Source organism: Dermacentor variabilis, chromosome 4 (assembly GCF_050947875.1).
Source record: "Dermacentor variabilis isolate Ectoservices chromosome 4, ASM5094787v1, whole genome shotgun sequence".
NCBI lineage: Eukaryota > Metazoa > Arthropoda > Arachnida > Ixodida > Ixodidae > Dermacentor > Dermacentor variabilis.
In genome coordinates this window covers 23,347,412-23,363,205 of record NC_134571.1, presented here as the reverse complement: position 1 = coordinate 23,363,205, position 15,794 = coordinate 23,347,412, and the positions used below count along the sequence as shown (strand labels likewise).

The 15,794-nt window shown below is 40.9% G+C and overlaps 1 protein-coding gene across 2 annotated transcripts in view; it reads right to left on the bottom strand.

Annotated features, from left to right (window-relative positions):
- Positions 1-12,609: 12,609 nt before the first annotated feature.
- The window catches only part of LOC142578801 (xylosyl- and glucuronyltransferase LARGE2s-like), a 34,409-nt gene continuing 31,224 nt past the window's right edge, over positions 12,610-15,794 (bottom strand). For both annotated transcript variants that reach the window (XM_075688387.1, XM_075688388.1), the window contains one exon: positions 12,610-15,488. In XM_075688387.1, the coding sequence (XP_075544502.1) occupies positions 15,261-15,488 (228 nt within the window). In that variant the 3' untranslated portion in view covers positions 12,610-15,260. The remainder of the gene's footprint in view (positions 15,489-15,794) is intronic.

The following is a 15,794-nucleotide window of genomic DNA, read 5'->3' as shown; positions in this document are numbered from 1 at the left end:
AATGGCACATACCAGTGTTGCCACGACACATTAAAAAATAGTAGTAGATTTTTTCGCGAAAAATCAGTAGAAATCAGTAGATTCTTTAATTTCAATTTTTGCACTCAGTTTATGAGCCCACGAATTCAGCGCTTATATTAGTACTCTGTTGAAGTATTGTAGCTTCCAGGAAATAGTACAAAAATTGATTCCGAGATTCTTAGCGATACCCGGGGATCCAGAGAGCCATTGTCAAGCACGAATTTAAAAACAGTGAAGCCCTCCGATGGCCTATTCGAAGGCGTCAGATGGTAGTTAGTACCTGAAAGCTTTAGAGTATAGTATCTTCCAGACAGGGGTAATTAATTGGAGATCGCTGGGAGAGGCCTCTGTGCTGCAGTGCACATAAAAATAGGTTGGTCATGATGATGATGATAATGGTGGTTTCATAGTTGTGGGCTTCGGTGTGCACCCACTTTCACAAATTCAGCGCCTCACCTTTTCCCATAGAGCATAGAAACTCTATGCCTTTTCTACACTTTGCTCAAAGACAGAGGTAGCGCCACGTTTGAGAGTCTGGAAACGCAAGAATGTATGTCAACCTCGAAGCCAACCACGTTTTTTTTTTTGTCTCGCTAGGTGGCATTAGAATAATATAACCTCTATAACCATCCATCCATCCATCCTCTGTACTGAAAAAGTTGCAGATTCCGCTTTCGTTTCAGTAGAAAAGCAAGAATATCAGCAGATTCAAGCGCTTTATCACTGAATCAGCAGAAAATTTTAAAAATCAGTAGATATACTGATAAATCAGCAGCCGTGGCATCACTGGCACATACCCAAAGTGAGGGATTCAGTTAGCCAACAAGCGGACGGTAAAGAAAGAAAAAAAGAAAAGAGAGAGAGGTAGGGAAAGGGAGATAATAGTTAGAACGATAATATTAAAGCTAAAATGTATTTTTTTTATATGAATGTTTACTAAAGGGTAGAGATAAGTATAAAGTCTTGTTTAGCACTTAGTCTACTAAGAGAAAGAATAACAGAAAGCTGGAAAAAGAAGAGGTAAAGAAAAGAAAGAGAAGAGAAACCAGAATTACTAGACAATGAATAATATAGAACTGAGAATTTGCAGGAGAAATTCAAAGAAGTCATAGTGTCGCTCGACAGGCGAAGCATTGATTGCGATAGCAAATTCTTAGACAACTATACGAAGTAACGTCAGACATATTATCAACTGAATAAACTGCTGTAAACATTTACTTACTAATTAAATTAACAAGCACGACGCGCATGCACTGGCAAACACGGACACATCTCACTCGATGACCATTGACACTCACTGTCAGAATGCCGACGTGATGAAAAGCAGCAGCAGCGGCGAGTGAATTCCTCTTCGTGCTATCTCTCGCTTCAACGCGAACTAGGCAGGCGCGCAAGAACACAGCTCATTTGAAGCCGTCAGCTGTATAGGGTCGGCTATGGTCTTTGAACCAAGCTCAGATTGCCTCCAAGATGTGCGCAGCCGCGCTCAGCCACCGCAGCTGTAGTAGGAGAGATGCAGACTAACCTTCACCCCCCACCCCCCAATTGTGCGTGTGAGAATAGGGCACGTACCCTCCCCACCTTCCTCCCTAGCGAGTGCGAGACAATACTGCCACATCAAGCCACTATACCTATCAACCATGCCCTCGCAAGCTTTCGATCCCACTTATGCATACGGCACGTGCGGCCACAATGTCATCACACTTGAACTTTTTACGGAACATCGCAGCGACACCGACGACGGAAATTTGCTTGGAGTGGTCCATAAAATTGCCATTGGGAAAAAAAAAAAAGAAAAAGAAAGAGCAAACGTGAGATTAGTGTAGCAATCGTTTTGCGTTACAAATTAAATCGCACATGGCCAGGACTACACCACCGTGAGGTACCCGAATTCCAGCAAGGAGCATCTGAACATTAGGTTTTTTCGCTTTCCTGCACCTTCTACACATAGTGAAAACAAGAAAACAGGCCCAGATGACGCATGCCACCTGCGCCGCTGGCGGGCATGCGTCAGGTGGGGGCCGTTTTCTTCAGTGCTAATGCACTGTAGTATAAGATATCATAAGAGAATAATTTATTTGCACATTGCACTGGTCCACCTGCTAGCCCTAGCAGATCTTAGTTAATGGTGAATTTAAACACCATGTTTGGGGTGCTCAAGAGGCAAACATTTTAGCTTTTTCTATTATGAAGCAAGGATGTTGTAATAACAGATTGGAAGTGTGGGCCATGGTCCAATGGTAGATCGAGAACCAAGATTGGCCTGCCTCTGCTGAAATCAGCGGATTCGGTAGGATCGTCCCCCAAGCAGACAAAACCAGTCGGGAGACACATGTTCCAGATTTATTCTGCGGCTATAAATGTGACTCATGTCACGATATGGCTCATAGAAGACATGGTTGAGGAAGAGAAACACTCCAGCTTTTCGGTTTCACACACTATCACCAGTTTTAAGCGAACTGATAAAACCGAAGCGTTCTGTTGGCCGACTACGTTATGAAAATGTTTTTATAGTCACTTCAAGACAGTAGAGTCAGAAAGCAGCCTCTAAAATTCAAGCTGTGAACAAATTCACCGACGATTATGATACTCCCTAATGCGAATTTTGAGCGCAGCTTTTAGGAGTTTTGAATCCGCTATATATTGTGGCAAAGAACTTGATTCTGAATGACAGGGTCGTATCAAAGGCAGTGTTGAGCCTCTGCTCGGGTAGCTCATTCAGCAGCAGTGGCAGACAAAGCATTTCCACCAGTTGCATCGCTCATTGTTTAGAAAGAAAGCATGAACACAGTAACGTGTAGCTCGTGTGGAGCGTATTCTCTAGCGGCGGCAGTGCAGGCGAAGTAGCGCTTGCGCAGTGGGTATGAAGCCCACGCCAGTGCTTTGTTTTCATATATTGTGTCGGTGGACGTGCTCGCCGCATGCCTGGTCACTGCTGTGGAGCACATCCCGTGCAGCACTCCACATTCCTTCTCATGCTTCCGCTGCACCTTCCTCGCGCTCTCTTCACTCTTGCCATCTTTCATTGCCGCTGCACTTTGCGTTCGCTCTTTCATCCTTTGCTGTGCTCATTCGCTCGTTTACGCCGAGGGATGCTCACACTCAACGCAGGAACGGCCGCCTAAGAGCTGCGCTCTAAACCCTAGTCCATACTGCGACAAATAAATAAGCAAACGCTTGTAAAAGCCTCTTTATTTGTGCTGCTCACCAACCAACCAAAGTTGTGGGTGACAATGATCAGGTTATTCGCCAGCTCTGATAAGGAAAAGAGCTGCTTATTAAGCAGATGGCATGTTCGGATTGTTTAGATTGAAGTATTTATTCACCATAACAATTGAAACTCTGCATGCAATCTATCATGTCACGACAGTATGGTAGGTCAGCTAGGCTTACTGCATGGCTGGAACTTGTTTCGAAAAGCAAAGGCAAAGCACCACTGTTTATAAAGCTTGTCAATCAGCGTAAGAAACCAAAGTGATTGTAAAGGTGGCATACCCCATCAGTGGTAGATATTTATTCCCACTTGAATGCACACACCCTCATCTGTACCACACAACATATCTCCCGCCACTGTGTTACATTTACATCACCAACAAAACAAATGTGATTAACCTCTTAAGTGCTTTATTATTTTGACCAAAAGTGACCTTATCTTCCTTTTTCTCATGGCTTATTTTCAAACTTCACTACATCAAAAATCCTTCTAAAGCTTTTTCAACCAATTTACTTCATGTTTTACGCATTAAAACACTGCATCACTTTCGGGCTAAGTCCATTCGTCTTTATTTCCAAATCATCTTTCAGTAGAAGCAATGAGAAGACTGTCATCATCCCCTTCGCTCGAAGAACAAAATTCCAGTGCATCGCTTTCACTCTCACTTCTTCTTCATTGTTTTATTGGTGGTGATGTAAGCGTAACACCATGGCAGGATATATGTTGTGTGGTACAGATGAGGGTGTGTACACTCAAGTGGGAATAAATACCTACCAGTGATGGGGTATGCTACCTTCTGTCAGAGTCAATCAGTGGCCTTCTTTTGTATGCACGACTCACATGTGACCTGTCAGATGCAGAAGCCATCGTTCCAAATCTGCCAAAAAGGCACAAAAAGCACGCCATTCCAAAAGTACGGTCTTTGAGTGCTGGCAAAGTGCTGCTATCTATGTAGTAGACAATGAAGACTGCAATAAGCACGCCTCTTCAACACTGCTGAAATGGCTGCCACCTGTGTTGTGGAAGATGGAGACTGAATCAACACAGCCTTTGAGGCGCTGAAAAAGTTCTGAAATTTATGTAGTAAAACAAAAAAGAGTGAAATTACTGCAGATTTTAAACACTGGCACTGCAGCCGTCTATGTAGTAGAAGAAAAACTAAGTGCGCATGCTGAGTCCATCTGAATCCCTTCGAAAATGGGATTATTGATGTTGATGAGCGAAGTTCATCCAAAGCAAAATTAACCAGGATCGCTTTGAAGCTCGTCCAAAACACTTAAGAAGTCAATTGCCTAGAGCACCAGAGGCAACTGTCCATTGAGGGCACTAAGTAGTGATACAGATACTACTGCAGACTTATGGAGGATGAGGCCGACTTGCCTTTGTTAATCCGATTCATCGAAAATTTTAACTGCTCAATGCTAGAAGACAGAAAATTGATTCCTTACTGTTTTTTCTACAGGCCGTGCAGCATGACGCAATCCTTCAATATCCTGACTAACATTAGTGGGACTTGCTCAGCACAGTACAGCATTTCAAGCAGATGGCTTCACAGGAAGCTGATAAACAGCTAGGTGAAAGGTACTGCAGAGCATCTTTAACCTTACAGATAAATGGTTTTGCACTTTATGAATATTAAAAGCTCACATCAGGCACACCTTCCAGCTTACTCATCCTTTGCTTACTGTAAGTGGAATGCAATGGTGCACAGTGAATTTTCATGAGAAAATGAGTAGACAGCACAAAATAGCAGAGACTGCTCAAACATTGTTTGTTTCAATCATATAACATTTATTTTCTTTTTTTTCTGTATAAGAAAGCACCTTGTGCCTACCACTTATATCAACAGCTATACAATCACTAGCAATATATGCAACAGAATTATGAACATGAAAAAATCCATGCACTGTTGCTGGCAATCACAATAAAGCCAGAAGGATGAAGAGCAAAACACAGGAACATGCGAATAACGAGGCACAGCCACAGAGCATTGTGTTGGCAAAGCCACAGAGCATTGTTGGCGGACTAGAACAAGGAAAGAAAAAAAAAAAAAGAACTTGGAGGCAGTACACAATTAAGCTGTTTATAAGTGCAGCTGCATTTCTAAGTAAGCAGGAAATTGTCACACCACAGCACAAGCTGATGTAAACCTTGTTACGCTTATAGTTTAACTGTGCCTTACTTCTCATGTCCAGGGACATTATTGTCATAACTTTTTTTTTTCCGTTAATGGAATGTGAAAAAGGTGTGATAGCCTAGAAAAAGATCATAAAGTACACCTAAAAAAAAAATGGTCACTTAGAATAAGCACAATGTTATCCAACAGCTCTACATAATGATGGTACCTGCAACTGCTGTTAATAGCTATGTCAGTTTCTCTTACGAGTTTTGAATTTTTACCAAGAAAACTGCATTGCACAAAACATAAATCTTGAAAGCTTGAGGTGTTGAGTTAGTAATTCCCACATCCATGCACACGCTGGCAACCTTTATTCTAAGCAGTTCGGTATGCCCTGTTTGAGATGGGCATATATATATTCATAGTAACCACTGAAATAATTAACCGTGTACCTGACGTAAGAAGTGTGACATGGGAATCCATGTCCAACAGGCATAACTACTACCTAAAGATGACTGCCAAACGTGCACGTAAGCCTGTGGCAAAAGTGGCAGAAAAAATAATCAACTGGGAAATTAACTGTCACTGCTAGTATGCAACAAATGCAAAAACATGTCGCAACAGAGAGCTGAAAAATAAAAATGTGCGCTGAATAGCAAAACCAAAATACATAGCACTGTGCCAGACAGACTGTAAGTTTCAGTCAAAATAAACTTTGAGCAAAACAAAACGAACGTGCAGTCTCACATTATACATGGCAATGCTTTGCACTGCACACAAGTAATGGAACCTGATGCAAAACGGGATGTACAGTGCCGGAAAAATGAATGGAATATGAATGAAAGTATGTGCACAGACATCAGAGCAATCAATGTTCACAGAAATAATGGTACTGAATAGAAAGTAGTCAGAACGGCATAAGTACATAAAATACTGATCGCTTAATCAATGACATGATAGAGAGAGAAAAAATATGAAAAAGGGTGAAGATAATAACAAAAGTAGAAGTTGATAGATTACATCAACAAAAAGAAAGCAGCAAGTATACAGTATACTCTGGTTTGAAATAAATAAGAGTGCAGATGAAACATGTTGTTAAACATGCAAAAATGCACTCAGTGCCACAAATGTATACAGTGACAACAAACAAAAACAGCTACGAAGATGCTACATCATTAAGCAAAACATCTCCTCGCCAATCTTATTGGCACAAAAGAACAAGTAAGAAAGATACAAACACAAAAAACTTAAGACAGTATAATTTTTTCGCACAAATTTGGCTAAGCATAATAATGTTCTATGTGTACATCAAGCACCGGTAACAACAAGCTGCCTGACCAAGCGTTCCTACACTTGAATAGAACAGGAGATGCACTTAACAAACACTGAGTAAACACTGTTCTGAGAAGGAGTACCTTCAACAAAAAGCTGCGTAATTGACTTCTGAAAGAAAGTGATTTGTCCGCAGAAACACCCGCTATAGCTCACAGGCTGTCCTGTCCCATTAGCCGCATTGTGCTCAGAGCAAGTCTTTCAAATAAAAATGATGGTAATGCATTGTATTTACAAGCAGCGAGAATTTTATACAGCTAGAGCACTCTCCTGACCATGAGACATTATCGTGGCATACTACACAAAAAGCAGTTGACACGAATTCTTCTACAGTAACAGACAATGCAAATCTAAGTGGCAAAATGCTCACTTTGGCACCCGTACAACCCTTTCCACACAAGGAAATGTTGCTGTCGTTAGCCTGCATAAGTAATGCTTTTACTGCAAGGTAGCTGAGAACAAACACAGAAACAGCAAGTCAAGCGCTGCATTGTTCTGTCCCGTCGGCAGCCATTCGAACCTGTGCAGATATCCGGCTTACTCACAAAAGTGCGAAGAGTGGCACTTCTAATGATAGCCACAAACTGTACACATTCAATACTGCAGAACGATTCACCAAGCTAGTCTATAGAGCTATGTAGGACTTAGTATTTTCTGAACGAAAATAGGTGCGGCTTTCCTGGCAGATAGATGCTAGCACTTGCAACACGCACAGACCACGCATTTTGGCACAAAAAACAAAAACTGTGCAGACAACAGTGGGTCAGGAAAATACACGCTGTGATGACGTGCAGAGTTTCTGCATTGCATCACAGACATATCTACAGCTGCTTTCATTTTACCCAATCACATGTCCAGTGAAATAAGCAGTCATGAAAAGCTGTTTATGTTTATCTGATGCTGGTGATTCATTGATTCATTTTCGTGTATATTAAGGAAGCTGGCAAAACCTGATCGTCAGTTCTAATTCAGTAGCCACAGAACACAAAAGTGCCTTTCATTTTTAAATTCATCATCATCAGCCTATTTTATGTCCATGCAAGTCGAAGGCCTCTCCCTGCAATCTCCAATTACCGCTGTCCAGCGCCAACCAATTCCAAATAGCGTCTGTGAATTTCCCAATTTCATCACCCCGCCTTTCTTAAATTAAAAAAAAAAAAAAAAAATTGGGCTGCACCAAGTGAAAGTCTCCCAAATCGGTAATATAATAGAGATGTTAAAAAGCAATGATAAGCTGGTTTAGCCCTGTGAAACATCTTTTAGAGACTCCATATGGACTTATTTAGCAGAAAAGGGTTGGCCATAAGTGGAGAAAATAAAAGGCAAGATCTCCCTGTTTTTTTGCATCTGATCCACTGCACCGGTACAATAAAATGACACTGTCAGACTAAGCAAATTTATATTCTGTGATTTTCTGTTTGAGTTCACTCTATGTGTCAATTGCATTTACCCTTACATTCCACATAAAGAATTGCATGGTCACACTCTCAATCAACAAACAGCTGCCATTTGCACATCAATGCTTGGTGCATTTAATAAGCATAATTAAAATTGTAATCTGCAACCAGCTGTATGGCACAGCCTCACTGATCTTTCTGCTTCGTATGATTTTCCAAGTTTACAACTTCCTCAAGATAACATAGCAAATTACCCGTTTGAATTATAACCTTGATCATAAGTTCTTCACAATATATGTTTAACATATAGACTTGTGTAAGGGCCGCATTCTTTTTTTTCTAAATTTTGACAAGGTGTGACCCTTACATGGGGCTGATTCTTTTGGTCAAAATGTTGCCAGCGTGGCCTTGACTTGTGCACACCCACGATCAGAGGTCAATGTGCGCGCGTGGCATCGGGGCATTGCTCGGAACGTGATTGCTTCTCCGTAGGAATTTTTATTTTTAAAAAAAATTTTGGACTGCCAAGTTGGGGGTGCGGCCATTACATGGGTGTGGTCCTTACATGAGTCTATACGGTATATGTATTTGCTTATAGCTATTTTTTATTCACATTTTACCTATATTGATGAGATTCCACTGTAATTACGGTACTAAAATGTTTTGCTTTCAAATGATAACTTGAGTGCAAACTTAACTTAGTTTGCTGCTTGATTTGAGCAATTTTAGAAGCTAATACATATTAAATGCTTGTCTAATACTCCTGTCACATGGCACATCCGAGTGTGCTTGAGTCAATGCAGGTCGAACTCAATGGAGTCTGAGCACTTTTTCACATATTGTTCAAGCATGGGTGACTTCAAAGCTAGTCCATTTGATCATTCCGCCTCCTCTGACAGCACTCGAACGTTCGATGCAAGAGGAATTGAAAAATGAGGATTGAAACGCTACATGGCAGGGATGTTAGATGCAACTCAAGACATTTACAACAGTGCCACAGAGTGATGGCTGTAATGTGCACAAACAATGGGTGCCATTTTCCAATTCTAGAAAACAAAAAACGGCCACAATTTAGGAGACTTTGTTGACAGATCCCAGCTATGTTATCAAATAAGCTTTCTTCTCATCCTCTGTACCATCCGAGTGCATTTAGGCGTAAGCTCAAAAGTCGCGTGTTCAGTAGCATTACATTAACGTTGAGCCTGTCACTCGTGCTTACCAACTTAAAAATAATACTTTGTGGATGGAAGTCTTACATGGAGCATCAACAGCTGCCTTGTAACAAGTTGCGATGGCACAGATGTAAACGTAAAAAAAGAAAGGACATCTTCAACAGCGAACAAAAAGAAAGGCCCCGTGACATTATGTTGCGAGATGAACCACTCAAGCAGTGCTGTAAAAAACAAGTGTGAGCTTCATGCAAAAGCATAATTCATATACTATTATCAACTTCACACCCTCTCACATTTTTTCATTCAAAGGTGAGAAGTCTCGAAACAAACTCAAGTGTGCTAAACCACTTACTCACAAAATGTGCACTTCAGTTTCAGAGCACACTCATTGTTTGGAACATGCACTGCTTTGAGCACACAGAGATGTAGACTAAAATCATAGGAACTATTGTGAGCTACTGACGAAGATTAAAAAATAAACACGCACACATACATAGAAGCATAACATTATGCCCAAATACAATGTATGTTAACAAAAATAGCAGGAACAAAGATTTTTATCAGATACACATCCCTTATCAATAATCACAATAAGGATGCCCAATATATGACACTGCAGTGAGGGCAGATAACAACACTGACAGACTGATGTAAACAAATAAGTTCCTTTGTTCTAGCCAAACAGTGTAGCCTGTGGACTAGTAGTGCATACAGGAAAAGTCACTTTCAGAAAGCTCCTAACGAAGGACAATCAGTGCCAATACTTTAAAAGAAAGAAAAATATCGGCAGGTTCAAGGCACTGTGCTCCTCCATCAAGATAAGAGCTCTTTATGTATGTTTCCTTTTTTAGACAAGTCAGTGCAGGTAAGGTTTAGAAAGCCAAGATCGGGGGCGAAATAAAATACGCAAGTATTCAGACATCATCAGTGGGGGTGATCTTGTGTGATGGGGGGGAAGGTATGCCTATGCAAATAGAAGCGTGATTAATTGTATGCCTCCAACAACAATGCAAAAAAAAAAAAGAGAACAAGTGGCATGAACTGATCTTCCAATGTATGGTGTTGCTGAAAAATTTAAATGCGACAAAAATGTTGTGATCGCTCTAACTCAATAAGCGCATGCTGAAGCATAAAAAAAATGGTCCACGAAAACAAAAGTGAATGAAATCATCAAAATAATTGGAAAGTTGATTTCATGCAGCTACTGCAGTAGCCAACACTCAGCACTGTGTAAACAACCATGAAAGCCCACGTATTTGCAAGTTTTAGGCTTCACCTATTCACGTTCCACTGACATTCACGACAACTGACAGCCAACACATTCGCCATTCAAGATGGAGTAAAAATGCTTGTTAATTTCATACCAGACTGGTTTTCAGGAGCACTATCAAAGTAATGTACTACTATTATTCAAGGTAAGATATTTTCAGCTGTACTTCTAAGATTGACTTTCTCTATGGGAAACCGTGCTCATGCAAGATAACAAGGTCTTCTTTAAATGGGGCAATGCTCGGCAAAAGCACAAAGATAAGCTGCAGCTGTCTGGTCTGTATGAATTGACAAAATGCAATAAGATTTAAGAAAAAAGAAACAAGTTTTCTGCGACTACGACTGCCTTAACTATTGCAAACAGCAATTATGAAAAAACAGCAAATATGCGCCCTCAAATCCTGGATACACTTAAAGGGGCACTAAAGGGAGAATATAATTTGAGCTGTATTAGTAAATTTAGGTTACCTTCCTAGACACAAAAATTAAAGATGGTTGTCAATGATGCCCTAAGGTTCCCACACTAGCTTACCGTGACATCATGAATTTTGATGGCACCTGCTTTGGATTAGTAAATATGTTTTCAATAAAGAGGGACTACACTTTATTCTATAGGAACCAAATATTGAACTCGGCAAGCTTCAAGAACTTTTACTGCACCATAACGGCCCAAATACAAGAAAATATATTGAAATTCATGATGTCACACTGTACAAGTGCAAGGGTTTAAGAGCTAAACTTTAAAAATTTACCTCTGACCGTCATCGCCTCTTTTGCTAATTCACCTGTTACCATAAAACTGACGAAAATGGAGTTTGAAAAAACACTTTATTAGTCAAAACTGATTTAGCGTTTCTTTCTAGTGTCCCTTCAAAGATTCCCACATGACCTTGATGAGAATTTTCTGGTATTCTTGAAAGTCAAGTGAAATATTTTTCTTATTTCACTTTGTGCTGTGAAGCAAAGCATGAAAAATGAATGCACATGCAAATGAACATGACTGGCCCATTTTTCTGCCTCATAACTGCTGATGTTGACATTTATTAGAAGAAAGTCAACAGTGCTGTAGATTCTTCAGGCTTAGTTACTTATAGCATGCAGCATTTTTCTTCAATTGCGAGGCTTTTCTTTCGAGGAACCCGTATGGGTTTCCTTTGTAGCAATCGCTATAAACGGGTGGACATCTGATTTTCCCTTTATTAATTATAGCATGCTAGTATACGTGTTTCAGATGTAACCATGTGATTGCAAGCTAAATAATACAATAAGTACCTATATCATGTGATACTTAAATATCACTACAGAATTTTCTGGGTAAAATCAATTTTAACGACCATCTTCATGAAGGTACATGCCAGAATGAACTTCATCCCTTCAGCATTTCACTTGCAACTCTCCATAAAGCCTGTTGGACGGACGGGAATGCTTGACGTAAGTGGTGCTTGATGATGTCAAGAAAAGTAGTGTTTCTGTTCCCCTGATAGTGGTAGTTAATGCCACAGGCTCAAAGTCTTCAAAGGTTCGTGTGCACTCAAAGCATATATGCTTGCATGTAAGTGAGCATTCAAGTGCATTGATTAGGGTTTTGATGCACATTAATGTATACTGGAGTCAATCAACCACACCATCAATGTACACTGGGGACAATTTTGATAGAAAATTGCCCTGCTAAGATGTGCAAGGCGATTTGTTATTTTGAAAAAAAAAAATTGTGATTCTACACATATGGTGGATCTCCTCACCTTTTGCCATTTCCTCAAATTTGTAATTGAAACCAAAATAATGTGAACGAGTAGCACTGTGTGCAGCAACATGTCATACTCAAATACTAGCAATAGTTAAACACTTTCCCAAGGTCGTAAAGAAAGAAGAAATACAGTATTAACCAGATTCTTAATGTGCAGCTAATTCTCATGAGACTAAGTAAGAAAATAAAAGTGCACTTCAAGGTAACGTGCCCCTGATTTATAAAAGAAATATACCGTAGCATAACCCCCCGTTCGCAATCAGAAAAAAAAAAAAAAAAAAATAAGGAACATAGACATGCAGAATATTCCTTCACGAGCGAAAAAAAAAAAAAAAAAAAAGAAAGAAAACCTTTCGTGAGGAAAGCAGTGCATCGCTGCCACTATATGTACTTCATCGATTACAGATGCCAACCCGACAGGAGCGATATTATCGAGTGATCACTTTCATGAGATACTGCTAGTATCCTTTCGTGAGACTCGTATCGGACTTGTCAAAGCATGCGATCGAAAGCGTTCCTGGCACTGTGCTCAGATAGTGAGCTCGGTACAGTACCAGAAATACTGGCGGCCATGTACACTGACGTGTCTGGTGCCGAGTGACGTGAAATCTAGCGAAAGTGATAGTATCTTCGAAAGTGATCGACAGAGAATACCGCTCCAGATTGTAGTTGAGCACAAACTGAACCCACAACTACTTTAATGAAAACAGGTCCTGTTGCCATCACCATCGAGTGATGACGCTGTGTTTTATGGCTCTGACGGTAATCTGTTACCAATGCCATGAACACGGTTTTGGTTTCTTACTCGATTGTATGATGTAGGGAATTTTTGGACCCATTTTCTTGGAAAGAAGGTGTGCGTTAGATTCAAGTAAATACGGTAAGCGCTTCTTAACCTTCTCTATCTTTTTGCCCCTTGCTTAAGCTTAAAATAATTTCAGGCTAATAACAACGATTCACCATCCAGCGTGAGAATGAAGGCAGCCAATATGGATGCCTCAAAATTTTATGACATATTTCGCATGAACAGTTGAAAAAATGTTCTGATGGTAAAACAATATCTCGTAGCACAAGGAACCTTGTCTTGCCCTTGTGAATTCTTTAACAAGTTTCTGTGTACATAAAGAAATTTTGCATATCTTGCAAATCATGACAATACATAATTTAAACAGGAAAATTGCACCAAGTAGAGGTGGGCATGTATTGCATGTATTATCTAATGTATTTGGTGCACCTTTTCATAGTACCTATTAAATGAATACTCCAAAGTGCGCAACATTAAAATCAGTCCTCACAGTTGTAAAACTTGATGCAGAGGCTACTAAAGAATGTTTGGCAGTGCCATTATTACATCTTCAGATGTGGTAATTTTTACATTATTAAAAAAAGAAAGAAGAAAAGATTATTGCACAGGCCAAGGGTAAGGGTATCTAAAATGAGCTGGCACTACTTCGTTTACTTTCAGCTACCTTGGTTAGTATTTTTTATATTCAAGACAAGCAGGATACAGTGATGATGACAACACTAATATAGGCAAAGAGAAGGTACAAAAGCAATGATGATGTTTGACTTTCAAGTTGCTGTAGTCACTACACACAGTGCGGATTTAATAAGTTGAACTCGGTCTGCAGAATCTGCATTGTCTAAATAAGCTGCTGTGATGTTTGGGGCAACAGAGCACATGCACAAAAGCTGACGAGTTCAATAAGAGCACACAAGAACAAACCAAATGAATAAACCTCTCAGCATTGGCAGACCGCCCTGTTTACAGCCATGCAGTGCTTCTTTGTGGTGATCGAACTAGAGCAGCAAATTAACATAGACATACTGAAGCATGTAGACTAGTTTGATAGATGTCTACTCTAATATGCTATGCCAGCCACTTTTGTCTAACAACACAGCTGAAATGTGGAGTTTCATACCTTAGCCACTGAGTACATGACTGTAGCAAGCTCAGACCACCCAGTTAACCTCCTGTTGCACCTGCATTAATAGAATATTCTGGACATGGAGGTAAGCCCCCATTTTCAACTTCCTCAGCTTTTTAGATCTGGGACTTCCAAGATCTAACACGACACAGCCAAGACTGCAACACTCATGCTACTAGTGACCTCGTTTCTTTTGACAGAGGCTGCACCTTAATTATGTTCCAAGTTTCAAGCAAGACATTTCACGAACCTCCGGTATTTGAGTGCAGGCCAATAATAGTTAACAATGCCAAGAGTACACAGTCCATGACAATCTGTTGAGTACTGTTGCTGTTTAACACTCCTTTGTGCAAATGAAACTCATCGAACCTTTACTGCAGTGTGAGCAAGATGCCATGTGCCAGCAAAGTTACAATTCAGCCTTCATAGTCCAGATGGAAATACATAAGTGACAGTGTGAAATGGATTATCAGCCCATTGCGAAATGGTGGCAGTTCATTTTTGCTAGTTCCTAGATAGTCTAGCTGGTTACATATGGAAATGGGTTAACGATGCAGTTAGATCGGTCACTGTCATCCCCACAAATCTCTGTGGGACAGAGACTTCTCCCCATACTCGGCAAGTGAACGAACCTTTTCCTCCATTAGACATATTCATCCTATACGTCTGAATTTGCCAATTCCCTTGCTTAACCTTCCCTTGCCACCACAATTACATTTCTCTACCCTTGATACCCCGTCTGTCAAACTACAGACCAGGGGGCCCAGCTAAATATTTTACGCTCTGCGTTTCAGAATGCCATAATAGCAGTACACCTTTGACTCTAAAACACAGCCTCAGTAAGAACCAAAATGGAGCACACCACACTAAAAACATACACATAGTTGACAATTCATCAAGCAACGAGCCACATGGTTCTAACATTCTTGCGTGCTCTTACCAAACTTGGCCAGCAGCTCCCATGAAGAGACAGTCAGCACTGGCTTGTGCATCGGTTCTCAGAAAGACGACGGGGCGGGGCACATGGCCACGACACAGCGGCAATGGCGAACACCGGGCAATCACCTGCGTCGACGGCGGTCAGGTGCGGCCGAAAAAGTGCGGCCATAGCGCAGCGAGAGGTCCCTGGCAAACTCGCTCTTGAGCAGGGAGAGGCACTTGCGGTACTGGCTGCTTGACCGGAAGCGGGCAATGTCCAGCGATGGAGCATGTGGCATGTGCACCATGAATCCATTGGGCAACACCACAAACTCATAGCCCTGGGCGTGCAGTTCCATGATGTGGGAAACCTATGGCAAGGATTGGTGGATACATTTCACAGTTACCTTCCAGGTGTACAGTGTGAAACGAACATAACTAAACACCTGTTCAAAGTTCGTTCATATAATCAGTACACTCTGACAGTACTAACCTATGTGGCTGAAACTTCAAGGACAACAGAAAAGCTTGAGAAGCTAAGAGCCATGCAACAAGCAATGGAATCGAAAGCCATAGGCACCACATTAAGAGGAAGAAGGTCAAGTGATGTGTCGAGCAGACGGCCATTAGAGTAACCGAATGGGTATCACACGAAGAGTCAGGGACGGCACAGGATT